At 39.9% G+C, this 18,492-nt stretch overlaps 1 protein-coding gene across 1 annotated transcript in view; it reads right to left on the bottom strand.

The window, feature by feature from the left end:
• Positions 1-5,991: 5,991 nt before the first annotated feature.
• Positions 5,992-18,492, bottom strand: part of DHX15 (DEAH-box helicase 15) — a 44,338-nt gene continuing 31,837 nt past the window's right edge. The window contains exons 11-14 of the mRNA XM_027883352.1: positions 17,063-17,185; positions 14,747-14,937; positions 7,510-7,679; positions 5,992-6,557 (exon numbers count right to left, since the gene is read on the bottom strand). Coding sequence (XP_027739153.1) covers positions 6,440-6,557; positions 7,510-7,679; positions 14,747-14,937; positions 17,063-17,185 — 602 coding nt within the window. The 3' untranslated portion in view covers positions 5,992-6,439. The remainder of the gene's footprint in view (positions 6,558-7,509; positions 7,680-14,746; positions 14,938-17,062; positions 17,186-18,492) is intronic.

Genomic DNA, 18,492 nt, shown 5'->3' on the forward strand with positions numbered 1-18,492 from the left:
TTTAGAGCAAAGGCTCTTTAACACTGGCTTGCTTATACGGAGAAACTGTTAATTGTCCATAAATTTACTGAAAACTAAATGTCTGTTTTCAACAAACAGGGTACATATTATGGTGAAAATCAAGACTGGAATTTTAAATTCTTGCCAATTCTTATATTTAATTTCTGCTCTTAATAAAATTGTTTGTTTAAAGTGCATAGAAGTAATTTGAGCTTTACTTCCATTATATTGTGTAGCACATTGGGACAAAGCTGTCAACGCCCCCTTGGACAGAGAGATGCTCAGAGGAACATGTTGTGACTCACACTGCGTCGAACCCGCTGCTGCTGCTGCTCTACAAATTGTTAAGCTTTTCTGAACAAATTGTAAGCCTTTCAGGAAGGTTCACAGGGCATTCATTTCTTTAAAAGAACAATACTATCCCTGTCATAGTGAAGGCTTATCAGTTACTTGTTATTCAACATGCAAAATGAAACACTCTCAAAGATACCACTCTAAGGTTTGAAAGGTCAAATTTAGTTTGCAAGCCTTTAAAATCGTACATGAATTTTGCTAGCAAACACCTGTATTTTCATAAAGCTGAAAAGGCTGACATTTTTGAGGTTAAAACTGGTTACTAATATAAGCAGAAGTGTTTTGACTACACAGCTGAATATTTAAACGGACAAAGTATTCAGGAAATAAGTCCACCAGCAGCCCTCCATTCTATGAAGCCCGGTAAGTACTCGATGCTCTTAAGTGTTTATTGTTTACGCTGCTGGAAGCAGCGAGGCTGGGAATATTAATGTGATATACTCACAAAATAAACACTGAATTCAAATGGAAGGCAAGAGGCCTACTTTAGCTGAAAGAATAAGACCAACCCAAAATAATACGTGTTTAAAGCCACAGGAAATATTTATTATCAACATTAATTTGTGCTATGTTTTATTTTTCTGTACAACAAAACTACTGCATAGCTTTCACAGCTGGAAGAACCACTCAGAGCCGAGATGTACACAAATGAAAATTATTTTATCATCTGTCCAACATACATTCAGTGTTCCTGAGAAACTACCATATTTGAGTTGAAACTGCAAAATCAAACACCTACAATCAGCAGAACTAGTCTTGTTACCGCTGCTACAGGAATGTTATTTTACTGCTGTTACCATATTTAGTTTAATCCCTTGATACTGGAAGCTTGGATCTCCTTGATGCCAACCACTTATCTCAAACACATCAGTGCAAATTAGAGGCAGCCCAAGCTCGTCATTTGCAAAAGGAAAAGCGAAGAGAGGGGCAAACGCTCTCATAATGGTTTCGTTCTGGTTTCAAAGCTGCTTGTTTCAAGATCAAAAATATCTCACATTTGTATTACTGGGGAATAACACCCAGTTTTAGGAATAGTTCTAGGAAGCATACACACCCCAAAACAAAGCTACCAGGGTCAGAAGTACCAGTAGAAAAAGGAACTAGGTTGACCAAGTAGATCATTTTTCCCTCTGCTTCACATAAATCTAATGTTACATACATAGTCATGAAGTTAAATAATTTTAAAAGGTCAACAGAGTACCAGAGTAAGATTATACTTCTAATAGTAAAATATGTTTATGTTTATTATTAAAACCTTCAGCTGTTCTAAAACCAAGATAAATGTATACTCCTTACAAATTACAGTAAGTGAATAAATCTGTGTACTTTAGAATATAACTCTCTGCTTTCTACTGTCATAGTGTGGTATGGCTTTTTATTGCTATATATTATCAGAAAATGAACTAGAGCAATCTGATTACAAATTAATAACTGTAGCTTGACTGGATGGAAGAAAAACTCTTTGCCCTTTGACTTCTGCTAAGGTATCTTTTCAAATTACACAGTGAAAGCTAATTTCAACATTTTTGCTTTAGGCTGACAAATATGGCAAATAATGAGCAGTTCCCAGTACGCACTGTGCAGCAGTGCAGGTTGAAAATCAGACGTCACAAACCAATGCTGTGTCACAGGCCCTGATCCGAAAAGGGAGGTGGTGATCAGAAATGGTGGCATTGCTCTGTCACGAAAAACTGACCCAAGTGATACAGAATGCACCAACTCGGACTGGCCCGTGCCAACTGCTCTCCAACTTCAGTGAATGGGCACAGCACAACAAATGGAGACACTCCTGTAAACCCTAAAGGAACTTCAGCACCTGTCTTTTGCACTGCACTACACAGAGATCTCCCAAAAGCAAGAGCGCAGGGGGGTTTATGACATCGGGACACGGCAAAGCATGGAGTCACCACTTTTTCTTTTCTCTGACAAAAATTCTAATTGCTATAAAATCCCTACAAATCTAAACACAGTATAACTGGTCACTTCTTTATGTCTCCAGAATGCTGATCATACCTAAACCACATGTACTCAGCCATTAGTAACTACCTCTGTATCTAACAAACCTAAATACACTTGTTACATCACACCAATGATTAGCCCTTTTACTGCTTTGAGGTATTACACAGCAGCACAATTACGATGGAAGACTCTCCTCTTTTCAAAAAATATACCCCTTTCACTTAGTACTGTTTCCCTATCATCTAACCCATTCTGTATTTTCAGATATCCCACACTATAAATAGTTTATTATATACAAACCATGTATTTTCAAAAACCACCAGAATGTCTGTGATAAAAAGATTCACTGTAAGTAAGCAAAGACCTTTTAGACCATTCCAAAGCAGATAACCAGCTAATCCTAAGGAGCCATTCCTCAGTACTCCAAAACAAAAATGCTTACACCCTGGCTGGCAGTCTGAACGCTCTGCAGTAGCATCAGTAGGGCAGGGAGCACAGAACAGCAAATGGCTGCAGCTGGTGGGGGCAGCCCTGTACTTTATCCGGGATCCCTCGCTCCTCAGGCCAGCAGGAAGGGTCTTGTAGTCAGTTGTGGCATTTCACAGGACAAAAACCAGGGGAAGCTGAATTTCTATTTGACACCAGCAAACCTGATTTCCAACTCTTCCCCCCATTTACTGCATTGTGCAGTATAAGGAGCCAGAGCTCTGATGATGGGCAGGACTGCGGGTATCTGTAACAGTTTTAAAGAGAGGCAGTGACCTTCATACGCTCATAGATAAAGCAGCCTCGTTCCTACACCTCCTTCTTGGTTTCCTTTTGTTCCTCTGGGCAACCTTTTTTGACAGTGTTCCCATCAGAAAAATGGGAATGAGGTTTTACCTTTCAACACTGAATTTAAGAAAATCCAGGGCTATTCTCAAACTCAAGCTCCTCTGCACCCATCTGCTGTACCCGAGACACCAGTAGCAAAGAAGGTGGCTCCTGATACAAGTTTCCCTTTCAGACCCAGGAAACACTGCTTGAAGAAGCCCTGCTGTCCCTGTCACTACTCCTTCAGAGAGGGCCAGTAACTCCTTAGATACCTTGCTCCCGTCCCACTGCTATATGGCTCTAAAATTACATCAGAAGTGAGTTCTGCAGTAACTCTAAGGTGTCCACAGTGATTTAATTGAGTTTGTGTTGCTTCTCCCCGAACCCTTGAACACCCTCAGTTATCTGAGATCAGTACTGGGCACAGAACAGGCTGCACATGCCTGCACAAAGCCGCTCCCAGCCCGGGGCCTTAGCGAAGGAACGACTCTGTGTAGCACACGCAGTGCCCTTGAGAAAACGCTTTGTCAGTTCTTCGGTAAGGGGAGCGCTTTTCAGAGATGCACCAGGGTTGTGCAAGTACCAAACCCCACGTCTAGGTTTCTGTATATTCCCAAAGCACTGGCCCCCAGATTCCATCAGGGTCCCAGCAGGTAAGCTGTTTCCCTGCTCGCATTCCCACTGTCAGGAGGGGAGGGGGCACCGGGCTGCTCAGACCCCTGTGACAGCTGTGACACCGACAGCCTTCCAATTCAGCCATGACACCGGTGCCCCCCTGGGCTTTCAGGTGGATTGCACAGGTGTCACTGGCTTAATTGGAAGGTGTCAGGGCTGCACAGCTGCCAGAGGACACGGGTTTGGCCAGCAGTATTTGCATTCCTGATAGCAACGACAGAGCAAAGCGAAAGATCCCAGGTCAGCTGTCACAGCCCAAGCTGAGTTTGTGGGTATGACAATTTCAAAAAAGGGCCAAAGTCTCTCCTGTGTCAAGTTCCACTCACGGCCATAGCCATCTGCTCCCCCATCCCCAAGGACCCAGGCTATGGCAGCTTATGCCAGCTGGTTCCGGGGTTTCATGCAGAGAACTGGCTGTTTGTGGCCCTTGCCAGACCTCGGGAAAGTTGTGCAGAAGCTGGTTCTACACAGTTCGGCTGAAAGCTGCACATGAATTCTAGAGAAGTTCTCTTACCTGGGGAGCGGCCACTTCTCAGCACTGCACAAAGCAGCCCCTCACAGCGGGGGATAAGCAAGTCATCGTGAAACCCCACATATCCGGCCTGAGTCATCCTAGAGCAGGAATTTGCAAAACCAACATCTGTATGTTTAGCAATATTAGTACGAAATCCAGTTGCTTAAGAAGTTCAGAATTCCTATTTTAAATAAAAACTCTTCCAACTGCAGTCAGAAAACTCCATCCAGTTCAACATTTTATGCAGTCAACCTCCCTCTTTCCTACCGAATATGATTTTGTAGGACAGGAGAGTCCAGACCCATTCTACAATGCCTGAAGAGGGGGAGATCCTCCACTCCCTCACTATCAAACTTGAGACAGACTTCTCAGGTCCCACTGCGTATTATAAACCCACTCAATTTTAACCTTAAAGTTTTCAAAACTTATCTATTCCACATCATATAAATAGAATTTTAGAATTTAGAAAAAAAAAAGGTTGGAATTGGAAGAAAGTCCTCAAATTATTCCATTCCAAGTAATTTTATAGTCCATTGCTATGACTTAAATAGGATACACCAAACATCAGTGCTTAAGATTAGTCTGAGGTTAGTTACCAGCTCTCCAAACATAACCTATTTTTACTTCAGCCTTAGAGCATGACAGCACACAGCTCTCTTCCTAGAGGAACCAGTTTTAGCAAGAGCTGATCCAGCTTCTCTTTGCTATAAGGACCAAAGCTCAGTGTATTCCAGGGGAAGGGAAAAACTGAAATTTGATCAAATACATTAAAACACAGAATGGCTTGGGTTGGCAGGGACCTTTAAAGATCCAACCCTCCTGCCATGGCCAGGGACGCTTTACACTAGACCAGGTTGCTCAAAGCCCCATCCAGCTGACCTTGAACGCTGCAGGGACTGGGCATCCACAACTTCACTGGAAAACCTGTTCCAGCGCCTCACCACCTTCACAGTACAAATTTCTTCTTGTCCAATCTCAGTCTACCCTCTGCCAGAGTAAACCATTGCCCCTTGTCCTGTCACTGGTAAAAAGCCACAACTCATTCTTACAAAACCTCTGTACGTATTAAAAGTCCACAATAAAGTCTCCTTTTCTTCTCAAGGCTAAACAGTGCCAACTCTCAGCCTGTCCTCATAGAGCTCCTCAGGTGCTCCAGCCCTCTGATCAAATTTTACTATAAATTCCTCATGGGATTAGCCTTCCCAAATTGAAAATGCTGTCAAATCATATTTCACCAAAAATCCCTACAGAATTACAACAGTGCAGTGTGATCTGACCTACAGTGTCACTTATGTTATTGTTTGTGTTGATCCTAAATGGTCCCTGAACACTGCCCAGCAGGGCAATTCCTAACTCGCCACAGACACTCCACATTACAGGACACATTACTACAGTTCTGTCCAAGAAATATTTAGGGCTATGTTTGAAGAAAGCATTCTCCTAACACATCTGCATGCATTTCATTTTTCCTAAATAATTTAAACAAGTTTGCAAGGGATCAACATTGTATGCATTACGCTGATGTCATCATCACTGTGCTGCTTAAACATCCGCACTTTTAATATTAAAATATTAAACTACTGCCATGTCAATCAAACAGCAGTTTACTGGGAGACTAAATGGCTTCTCATGTTTCAATCAAAACAATAGAAATACTGACATACTGTGGCACAAAATTAGTATAAATAGACTTTATTGAAGTCAGTACCTTTGTACTGAAGCTGAAGATTGTGTCTACAGAAGCACAAGTTGTAACATTTCACAACTTCTAAAAGGAATGTCAACAATTACAACGATCATGCATACCATGGTCGATAATCACATTTTTAGAAGCATTTTCAACCATTTCTAAAGAAATGCTTATAACATTGTTATATATAGAACTACTTTCAATAAACTGCAAAACATTGATTAGCTTTTCCAGTATGAGCTACAGTGTCAACACAAAAGGGAGGCATAAATGTTTAATTTATGAAATCAGAATGGAATATTTACTGTAAAGAAAAATTAAAAAGCTTTCAAATAAAGGCCATTATTGAACCAAAGTGAAGAGCACAACTTGAACTTTGAATCCTTTCATCTCTTAAAGCTGTCCTCTGAATAACTTCAGTTCAAAGCATAAATTCAGTACTGTGAGTATTCCTTGGACTGAAGTTTGGCAATGATGCGATCCAACTGTCTCTTTGCTTCGCACTGTGGAAAATTGCTCATGTCATAATATTGAGGGGCAATTTTCACCAGCCTGTCAAAAAAGGAAAAGCTTGTTACTGATACTCAAACTTTAAGATGCATCTTAGAGAAATTCTACAACTGAGGGAAACAAAGGTTATCCATTATTTTCAACTGATTCTGCAATTTAAGTTTGCATTTTACACACATGCACACACACCTAGAATCTCAGTGCCATCCTGTGCAAGCGCTCAAGTCCAAAGCAAAAAGCATGCACAAGTCTCATGATACCCCCTGTGCAGCCATTGCCCTCACAGACCCTCCCTGCTGCTGCAGTCCCTGCCACGGTGGCCCACACAGCCAGAGTTGTCCAGGGCTGTCAGCCACAGAAGTCCACCAAACTTCAGTCTGTGTCAGAGAACAGTTCAGCCTTAGCTGCTTTGAGCTTAACAACACGACTAAGGCCACAGGATCCTGCTCTACACTGTACAGTGTTTGTTGAGAAAAGATTTCTAAGGAACCACATTTTCCATTAAGATACTACAAGCTGTATATGCTGTGCTTTCCAGCTTACGAATCTTTAAACTCTTCCTGCATAACAGCAAAATTTCAGCAACGGAAGAGCCTCCCATGTCCCCAAAGCTTACAGCTTGGCAGCTTAAGTACAACTTTAAAGACAGGCAAGATGCTTCAGATCTCTGCTTGTCTGCAGAGGTTAAGACCTCTGATTTCCTTGATATATGCTTGCTGAGGAATAAATATCATGAGATAAGACGATTTGTACCACAGTTACCACCTCTTTCTTTGGTTTAAATACTGACTGAAGTATTGTGTGCCCACAAACAGGCACAATGAAAACCTTTAGTGATCTGCAACATCTCAAGTCCATGCCACTGCCATTCCTCAAACCATTCTAGTATAACTGGCTTCAGGAAGAGTGAAAAGAATTACCTCAGGTTAAGAAAAGGAGAAAGAAAAACAAAAGCTGTACAGTAGATCACGACTGTTGCAAGACTTCAGCTTACCATTCTGGCTTGATGTCTGTACATGTCCGGATGTAATTCTTCGTTGTAAGGACAAACTCATTATACAGCACCCATTCTGGTTTGTGATCAAGAACAGTGGAGGGATGCAACTGCACCACCTGGTTATCTTTTACAGTTAAGTAATGCCCCGTTCGCTCCAAATGTGCCACCTAAATAAAAAGACATTCTTTCATTACCAGAGGCAATTTTTAAATGAAGCAATTTCAAGCTGATTGTTAAGTGTTCTATACAAAACGTACTATCCCAACTTTCAAACCCCCTCTAAATTTGGCACATTACTTGACCACTTCAACTATTCATGTTTTTTTTATAGACACAATCAAGATGCCAGATGTTTTTGCTAACTGCCATGGTAAGTGTATATTCTAATATACAATTCAAGCAATGTACAAAAATAGATATCACCCAAAGAGAAAAATCATTATTGGAACAACAGCAATGCAAACACGAGTACTGCAATGGAACTGGACAGGTTTGCAACATCACACAAAGTCAACTGTGGTCTACTACAGACATCTGCTTCAAGCATTTAATTTGCAGTAGCCACTGTGGGACCAGTAAGCCACAATGTTATCCTTTTATGAGAGGTCTTGTTACAGCATGAGCTTCAGAGCTGGAAAATGTAGGTTCAGCAACACACTTCTGCTGTGACCTTGGTGAAAATCAATTAACCTCTCTCTGACTAAGCTTCTTGCTCTATAAAAGGGAATAATGCCTACCTTGCCGAGATGCTCCGATACCAAATCTTAATGAGCTAGGTAAAACAGACAGTTATCCTTAGAAGGATATCCTCCGTACAAACAGCTAATCTAACGGAACAGGTAACTCAAATTAACTCTTTCATATCGGAAATTGAAGATAACCTCTCCACTCATTACACATACACACACACACACAAATACTGTAAAAAGATTAAACAGGATGGACAATGGGTAAAAGATATCAAAAAGACACATTTTAGAACAGACCATCATCAGCTGGTTTCCTTTAATACAGATGCGTACTCTCGTTTTCTTCCCTTTTTTTTTTAGTATTTCTACATACAGCTCACCTTTTTTTTTTTTTTTTTTGTTGCCTAGTCAAAAGTGAATTCCACCTATTCGATTAAAACCTCGGGACTTCTAAAGCAATAGCTACCTCAAATTTTAGCTCTGAATAACTCCTTAGTAAGGAATTACTTATTTTGAGTGTGCTTCTCTTTTATACATTATGACATTATTATCCAGAATATGTTTTAGGACTAGAACGAAGTATTTCAATAGACTGTAAATCTTTTCACCCAAGATTTGAGAGATTACACTTCTACTTTATTTCAAGTCTGGGAAGCAAACAGAGATTCCTTTAAATGGAGATTAACAGCACACTGTCTTTAACGATTTAGGCTTAATTTCATCCAACTCAATACAATGTTTGCAAAATTAAATAGCAGTATAGCTGCAAACCAGACTAGGCTAGACACTCATCAGTCACAGACCTAGCACAAAGACAGCACACCATGCTGTAGGATTATGCTTTTTATTTAAAGGATGTTCTGTTTGAAATCAATTTGATTTTTCAGATCAAAAGTACACATGCATACAAAAATATCAGAGTGCTTTATCTGTTCCAGTTCTTCCTAGAAAAGGACAGAACAAATCATTTATTTAGGTTTCATTTTAGAAATGCATGCTGTTAAATTCAATGCAATTTACCTTTAGCATCTGTCTAGCTCAGATGTATTGAAGTAGTGAAGTCTTATAATCTACCTTTTCCAAATACACACAATTTGCTTTTCCATGTAATTTATAATAATAGTGTAGAGTTGTATTTCTTGATTAATTTGTACTACTCTGAACTAAGTAAAAAGATTCCAAAATAACTAATTAAGCATACTCAAAGAAAAATGCTACAGAAACATACAGAGAGCTCTGAATTTCCAGGGAAGGACAAGAATTGGAATAACACCAATTAAAATGTTTCCTTAGACCATTGATATCAGGGATTAAGCCACCTTTAGATGGTTACATACTACTGTGACTGACTTCGATCCCAAGCCAACACTGACCCACAGTATTTATCCTATTTAGATGTTTCTAGAACTTGTGCCTGTTGCCACACACATCAGTGAAGAATTTCAGGGTCAGTAACAGCAACAGTATGAGAAATACACAGAGTAGCTCTGGCTCCATAGCAAGCCATGGTGATGTGCCAGCTGCTGCATTTCCCTGCTCCCTCCTGGCTGAGCTGTTCCAGCACAGCTGACAGAGCCCATTCTTGCTTCCCCTTTGAAGGTGTAAGTGGCCTGCCAGGTCACTGAGCTGAAAGAATTCAGAATGGCTTAGGCAAGCACCAAGGGTGGCATAAGGGAGCGAACACTGACACATGGGAGGCAGCATATATACTTATGCTCCTTTGAAACCCTGGCATGCAACCAATTCTAGTGCCTGCAAATACAGGGGTAGGTGGACCAGGTGTCCTCCAGAGGGCCCTTCCACCTCGACCATTCAGTGATGTTTTTCACGGAAGAGAAACCCACGAGCTTCCACAGAAACCACAGGATGATACAGACTATGCCTAGTAAATGGGTTCATTTTTTGATGAGCAGTGGTAGTGAACAAGATACTATGGAATACACCTGAACCCCAGGATCATCAAAGAATCTGTCACTAGTATAAAACTTTTGTGAATTAGACTACCTAAACATGACTCTAAACAGATGGCCAAGAGTCAAGCCATCCCATATACCTCTGGCAACAGATTAGTCTGCAGCCCCAGAAAGCCCACCTAATGCAGAGACAATTAAAACGCTTTTTGCAACTCGACAAACCCAGACAGCAACAGTGGCACATGCCACAAGAAAATGTTTTACTTCAAGTTCTTGTCACAATTTTAGTAAAAATTACACATTCTCCCCTCTGAAATTTTAAATATGCTTGTGATTATTTACTCTTTATCATGTCATTGAACCTAGAGGGCCAAAAAGGGGTCTTTAGCCAAACATGTCTAACACAGTAAATACAAATGCGTTTAAAAGGTCAAAAGCAGAAATACTATCACAAGATCCAGGTTTTTTATATTTAAGGCTACAAATTTTGGCAGGTTAGTTTTTACAGACAGTTTAGATTGTTCCTTGTTTGTCCTTCTGACAAAAGAATATACTAGTATGCAACCAAAGGAGCACTGTCAGTTGCCTGGATATCTGCAATTTCTGCAATTTCTGCTTGCAGCACACGCAAGAGCGTTTCTGAATCTACTGAAAAGTTTTACACCGTTCTTCTGCACTCTTAGAGTAAAATGAATACCATTAAATGCACCAGTGATCACTTTCATGTCATAGGTTTATTTTATTACCATCCTATTATTGTAGGAGCCTGATTATGTAAAGACTTTAAAATATATGTAATTCCATACAAGAAACAGCACCAACAACTGAGAAACATTAGGAATGAGATTTTAATTAGCAGGCAAATCATCTGACATCTAATTTTCTGTACAGTATTGGTCATTTAAGTTATCCTCCATAGTGACCATGATATAACCTGTGTTTGACTAAGCCACATCTTCTAGAAAAGGTTCCAAGCTTGATCTGTATACCTTTGTGTCCAAGAACGCCAATGGCATCTTGGGGTGCATTAGGAAAAGCATTGCCAGCAGGTTGAGGGAGGTGATCCTGCCTCTCTACTCAGCCCTAGTGAGGTTCACCTGGAGTGCTGTGTCCGGTTCTGGGCTCCTCAGTACAACAGGGACATGGAGAGCCTGGAGCAGGTCCATCAGAGGGCAACAAAGATGATTAAGGGACTGGAGCATCTCTCCTATGAGGAAAAGCTGAGGGAGCTGGGCCTGTTCAGCCTCATGAAGAGATAACTCAGAGGGGACCTCATCAATGTCTATGGATATCTGAAGGGAAGGTGTCAAGATAATGGAGCCAGGCTCTTCTCAATGGTACCAAGCAACTGGACAAGAGGCAATGGGCAGAAACTGATGCACAGGAAGTTCACCTGAACATCAGGAAGAACTTCTTTACTGTGCAGGTGACCGTACACTGGAACAGACTGCCCAGAGAGGTTGCAGAGTCTCCCTCACTGGAGATATTCAAGAACAATGTGGATGCAATCCTGTGCAATGTGCTCTGGGATGACTCTGCTCGTGCAGGGAGGTTGGACCAGATGACCCACCATGGTCACTTCCAACCTCACCCATTCTGAGATTTGAAAACACCACAGGACTTGCTTCCCACCTTTGAATTCTGATGTAAATTTTCATTTATCAATTCTTGTTCTGCTTCCAATATTAGATTGGAAATACAACAATAAAAATCTAAGTTCTTTATGACAACTGGTAAAAAACAAACCAAAAAAATTACTAAGAGGAAGGTAACTCATCTTTAAGATATTCTGTCATTTGGTTCCCTTTTCCTATTCAATTTAAAGTTTCCTTAGCTTACTTACTGTAGTATAACTTTTTTTGCTTACTCTTTACTTCAGCTAAGCTTAGTTTTCCATGAATATCAGGGATAAGTCACCATTAAGTGATTGCATACTCCCATGACTTACTTCAATCCTGAGCTAACACTGAGCTACAGTATTTTATCCTATTCAGGTGTTTCTATAGAGTACGCTTAGTTCTCCTACTTCTGTTAAGTAAGTAATCTATACCTAGTGCTTGAATTTTATTACCAAATTACGATTATATTAGTTGTACCATTTGCCAATTCCTCTCCCTTCTTAAGACAGACTATGTCCGGCACTGAAGTATTGAAAAAGTAGTATTTCTCTCACGTATTTTAATTTCAATGAGCAGTTTCTTAGCGATTTTGCAAGCATCCCTTGCTCTATTTTACATATACTTTGCATATTCTGATATGTGATAAAGAAATATATTTTAAAAAAAAGTTTTGCACTACAAAAACTGTAAGAAATCTCAGATTTAGCATGAAAGTTTTACAAGACACTTCTTGTCCATATCTATCTTTCCAGAAGTTTTACTATACACAGAATTGTTGACAGTTCTAAACTATTCTACAGCTCACTTTGCTTGTCTACGGCAGATTTACTGGAATTCAAGTTTGCATTTAAATATGAGGGGTAAAGAGATGATTCATCACCAACAGAAATTTCACATTTATCCATCACTGACACTGAATCGAAGGCAGGCAAACATACAGTACTTAGTACTGATTATGTAATTAGTACTGTTACAGCAGTTAATACAGGCCTGTGCTATCTGACATCAACCACAGGTCTTGAGTAGTACAGAAAATTCTACAGTGCAATTTTATGACTGGTTTTAGGACACTAGGCAATTACCAAAGTATAAAACAAGGCAGCCAATGAGAACTATTTCAGGACAATGGCTGCTACAACTCTTTCCAATTCATACCGCATTTTTAAGCTTGGAGAGTTTGAAGAATCACTACCATGTGCTGTCCACAGACTTAGTCATTTACATACAGAAACTATTTGTGATACATGCATATATTTTGCAAGTGCTCACACTTGGACTTTCACAAATAGTCTGTACTAAGAGGACAAAGAATGATGTATGCCTTTCATTACTTGAGTTTTCTGAACAAGAGCCCCAAAATGCCAGAGTCTGAGCATCGGCTCAGAGAGGGTATAACGCGTACAGCAGCTATACTTCTGAGTACTTCAGCTGCCAGTAAATAAAACCTCTTAAGTATTTATAATTTTTCTACTGAAGGTTACTCAAAGCAACATGGAATTCATGACAGAAGGTTCAGAGTCAAGGTCAAACATATCACACTATCATGGAGGTTAGAGAGTCAAAGAAACCAAGTAAAATGGACTCTAACACTTTAAAGCAGAAGAGAAACTGCTGAAATGGCTCCTACTCCAAAAGGTCTGCCACACTTATCTCTTGATTCAGCCCAAAAATTCCATTAGGTATTGTGGGTGAGGGAGGTGGTAAACAACCCATTCACCATGGAAGCCCAAGGAGACTTCTGGACAGGTTTTAATTTTCATCTTTGTGAGCCTACTACTCTACTCACAGCAAAAATATGAGGTGAGATCTTTCACTCCTGAGACACAGAGAACAAAACGCTACCTGCACCAACAGTGCAGTTCCCAATCCACGGGAATAGGTGTTTTCAAATAGGAACTCTTCTAGAGGAAGAGTTTCACTCCGAGTAACATGAAACAAACTTGACAGCGCACCAACTTCCAAGTACGTGAGCTCTCCAAAGGTCCAAGTAAGCGACAGAAGCCACAGGGTATGGTGCCAAACAGAAGCGCAGCTGTGACACACGAACCTGCCCTAGGGCCCAAAATGGCTCTTGGGCAGAACTGTTGTCTTTCAAAACATTTACAGAATTAAAAGTGTAGGTGGAACACTAAAGTGTTTATCAAGAAACATGCAGAAAACATGGCCCAAATGCAAGGACCAAACAGAGTGACTAACCTGCTTGTCTGAAAGGTTACAGCAAGCCAGGCTTAAGAACCATTTTAATATTTAAAAGCAGTCAACAGCCTTCATCTCGTATTTGCATTACAGTAAATGCAGTTCCTGACATTGATATTCTTGCATTCTGAAAACCCAGAAACACGTGTGCTGCTGACTGAGCCCGGGGGAAGGCACTGTCTCCTTGGTGGGGGCGATTTAAACAGACACGGTGCCCAAGTCTGTGCCCCAGTTCAGATGTGCTATGTGGGTGTCTGTCAGGCAAACGGCAAGAGTTTCCAACAGCACACATCCTGAGATTACAGACCTGCTCCAGTACTCCAGTATCTGACTCACGTCATTTAAAAGTGAAATACAAGTATGGAAAAGCATGCAAGTGAAAACACCCTCCTTCTATAAGGATTACATATAGTTAATATTTATATACTACTATACTTGCCTGTTTTGTATTGGATTGCAAATAATTTAGAACTACATATTCTGCACTTACTTAGCGATCTTTATAAGTAACTTTATAAGTTACTTCCTTAGCTACTCAGAAGTTAGTGGCCATCTCCTGACTGGTCGTGCCAGAAACAATATTTTGATACTAGCAAGACTGCCTACAAATTCTCTTCCAGATAAGATTTGTTTAAAGAACGTGCTACTTGAGTAATAACCAAGCAACCTGACAAAGACTAGGTGGCAATACAGTTAGCCATGCATAATTTAAGTAACATTCATTAGGTTTTGACAAATTATAACAGCCATGCTAACATTATGAGCCACATAAACACTCAACACTTCTCATAAGTTCCCTATGAGAATACACACATACCTGCATGAAATACCCAGTAACTAATGCCTTTCTGATGTTGATGTAATAGTCTCGGCTGGTAAAGTCTGTGCTTCTACGGGGCAAATTAAATCTATCCATGATTCGTGACAGCTGTTGGCGTACATTGTCTGCAGACATCAGGGACCTGTAGTTAATGAAGTTGTCATAACACCACTGAACCGACTCATGATCTGCAACATTAGAAAACATGAATCAAAATTAGAACATGTAAATAAAACAGCAACTAACCAACTGATCAGTCAGATGGACCAGAAAAAAATATCCATAAACTTTTATAGGTGACGGCAGCTTTTAGTTTGTTCAGCTGATTTCTTGCATTAGGTAACTTGCCAAAACTGTTTTCTTTTCAGGAGGCATGTGGTCAGGACAGAAGAAAATCAGTTTTTTTTCTCCTCACCAACACAACATACAACCACTGATGTTTTGCTGAAATACCACACACCACTAAACTTTGGACATTTCAAAACTACATCCTGCAACTAGAAAAATCATCTTCCAAACCTGCAGTAAAAAACGTAACTTTATGTAAGGAACACTGCAATCTTTAACTGTAGCACGCGAACACACAAGGTGATTGTACAGAACTTTGCTGTATTTGAGAAATGAAATCCCCTTAAATTAAGCATTCAAGTAACAGCTAAGAGATATACAAACAGACTATTTTAACATGATGCACCTCACAGTAAGTAAATGTAGGTGGCTGGTAAAATGCACGAACTCTCATGCTACCCTTCCTACTGCTGTCTGTCTAAGAAGAAATCTGCTCTAACAGCAAGCCTCTGCCATGCTGTCAGGATAAATACCTGCATGTTTCACACTCCCTACCAATTCTGTTACTTTTCAAGTAATACTCTTCTAATCTTTGTCAGTTTAATAATCCAACAAAGCTTGCCTTAACAAGAAATAAAACTTAAGGTAACTCTTGTACAGAAGGAGACTTCTCCTAATTTGCATTGAAAAGAAGGAAAGTTGTGTAATTTGAGGTAGATCCAAGTTCTTTCTGCTCTTGTACAGTTAGGATTCTACTGTACAGTGAAGTACCATAGCATGTTACTTTCTGAGCCACCTGAAGTGTGCATCACAGATAACCCATAAGTGTTTTACATTGTTCTAGATACAAACAGTAACAGCATTTTATCTTCTGATCCCAGAAATCAATTTACAATTTCACAGCAAAACCGAACAAAAGACGATTCCCAAAATAATTCCATCCCTCAGTGACCGGAGTATGAAGGCAGCAGCTTCCAGAAACAAGCCCACACAAGATGTCTGCAAGACATCCTGGATCCTATTAACTAAACAGCTGACAGAAAAACACAAGCAACTCGACCCCAATTTACAGGTGTTTAACTGAAGTTTCTCAGCTATTGTTTTAAACACATGGAATAAATTTGTTTGGACTTTTACTCTGAAGGTATCCTTATTTTGGATTGTCACGTGATGATAGTGTTAGAAGGTTTCAATACAAATTTTCGAAATCAAAAGTGAAACAGAAACGGGCACTAAGTTGCACGGTTTCTCCTCAAGGTAAAAAAGACTGTTGCTTTTTTGTTTGCTTACAGGAAAATGCAAGTGGAGCACATAATTTACTCTGGTTGGTAGTTAATAGCAATCATTTTACCTGCCACCAGCATAAGTCACTTAAAAAAAGTGTGACACTTAAATAGTCATTTTTCAAGAGCACTAGCTCCACCTGTTCATTCCTGTATTTTCCAAGCTGCTAAAATATCCTTCAGCTATGCTGTGGAGGGACACACATTTTCCTTCAACTCCATACACAGAACTAACATAAGTTAAATAAATGTATTGCATGGCTCTAAGTTACTTCTTGTTGATGCATCATCTCTTTGCCTCTCATCTATTCTAAGGCCTTATTACAGAATTCCTAACTATATTAAAAAGTTAGGATTAAAAAGGTTTGTTCTGGGAACATATCCTTCTCCAAATTCACAGCACTTTCTGCACTGCTTTCCCTGATAAATCACTAGGCAATTATGCAGATTTTTTTTATAATTAATGTCAGATAAACTTCCAATATTTCTTAATTATAGGAACATTTGCTTCCTTCTGTCCAAGGTTACCCAGCATTGATCTAAAAGCCTGGCTTGTCTCCATGCTCATCAGTTCATTACATGATTTCTTGGGTAGTTTTTTGGTTTTGTTTGACCCCCAAAGGCAAGTAGAACTTAAACAATAAAACCCAAGGCAAGCCTCTCAAACCACCCTTGGAACTCAGGAACGAAAGCTGACAGCACAAAGCATTATAAATAATTTTGCTAAAACAGACAGACTTACTTTGCTTGAAAGCATGGTAGACATTCAGCAACGTCAAATGATCTCCATCTATGTGGGCAAACCTCATCTTGGCTTCATCTGCTGCTTTCTTTGCTTCCGTGGGGCGAACAAAACACTGTGGGACTAAACAAGGTTGGTATGGGCCCAACACAAACGCCCATATCGATGAGTCACGCATTCACAGATAGAGGAACAAGGCCTAGCTAGGTCAGTTCACAGAGCATAGGGCAGGGCAGGATGGCCTCCAACTGCATCTTGGACTGTTTACTACCTTGATTTGGTACATCAACACCTAACCACATCTGTAAGACAAGAGGGTTTCAAAGCTACAGAGTACCTGATTATTTTAATAGAACTGTATGTAGGCATCAAAATCTCTAGTCTGAAGGCCATCAAGATTACCTACTGGAAGGCTGAACAGATCTTAGTTCAAACCCAGTGCTGATAGCTCTACCAGGAGCTAGTACCCCATGGAATAAAACACTTTAACTGCAAATTTGCTTCTTCAGAAAGCCCCTTCAGACAGAGTAAAGAAGATAGTTCTGAAACTGTACTGCACAGTACAGTCTAAACAAACATGAGTTCTAATTATCAAAGGTCTGTTACCAGCCAGAACACACTAGTCAAGTCAGTCTCTTCCCCGATGGTATTGTTATCAGCACTGGTATACAGAAACATGTGAATGAAGGTATTAATAAGTCTAAAGGTTGTGATGGTAGCGGTAGTGGTGGAAGGTTAAACTGTCCTTTGGCACTACTTCAAATAAAAAACATACTAAAAAAATGCAATATGATGAGTTTTCTCCTATCACTTTATTCTCTTATTCTACTAAGTTTGTAAGATTGATATTAATTCAGGAGATCCTGAAAGTACTTCTAAGAGGTCTGCTGGAGCAGGGAGGTTGGACCAGGTGACCCACTGTGATCCCTTCCAACCTTACCCATTCTGTGATTCACTTTACAGAGATCTACAGCGGAAAAAAATCAGTTGTGTTTAAAGTAGATGCAATTTTTAAGAGGTTAAATTTCAATAAAATTAATGCTAAGATGCTACAAATTCTTTATCTGTTTCCATCTGGTTTTGACTACATTCACTTTCTCACAACTGAAGCCCAGCAATCTCATGAGAACACCTCTTTGCATATGATCTATCAGATGAAGGCTTTTTTGTGGGGTGTTATGTGGTTTTACTTTATTTCATTCTTAAATTTGCATAAAAGCCCCAAAGCACTAAATATGTGAGTTGAATACTGGACGGAACTTGAGAAAAAAAAATACACACTGCAACAGTGAATCACATGGTAACAAATCAACCAAGACCAGTGCATTAAAGAAAATGGGAATGCAGGTGTGAAATAAACACCCTGGACAGTGGGTCCTGCATTTGAAAAAAAAGAGATGATCTGATTTTAATTTCAAACTCAGATTAAT

Source organism: Empidonax traillii, unplaced genomic scaffold (genome assembly GCF_003031625.1).
Source record: "Empidonax traillii isolate 1590-97213 ecotype Southwest subspecies unplaced genomic scaffold, ASM303162v1 scaffold125:size1524877, whole genome shotgun sequence".
Classification (NCBI taxonomy): Eukaryota; Metazoa; Chordata; class Aves; order Passeriformes; family Tyrannidae; genus Empidonax; species Empidonax traillii.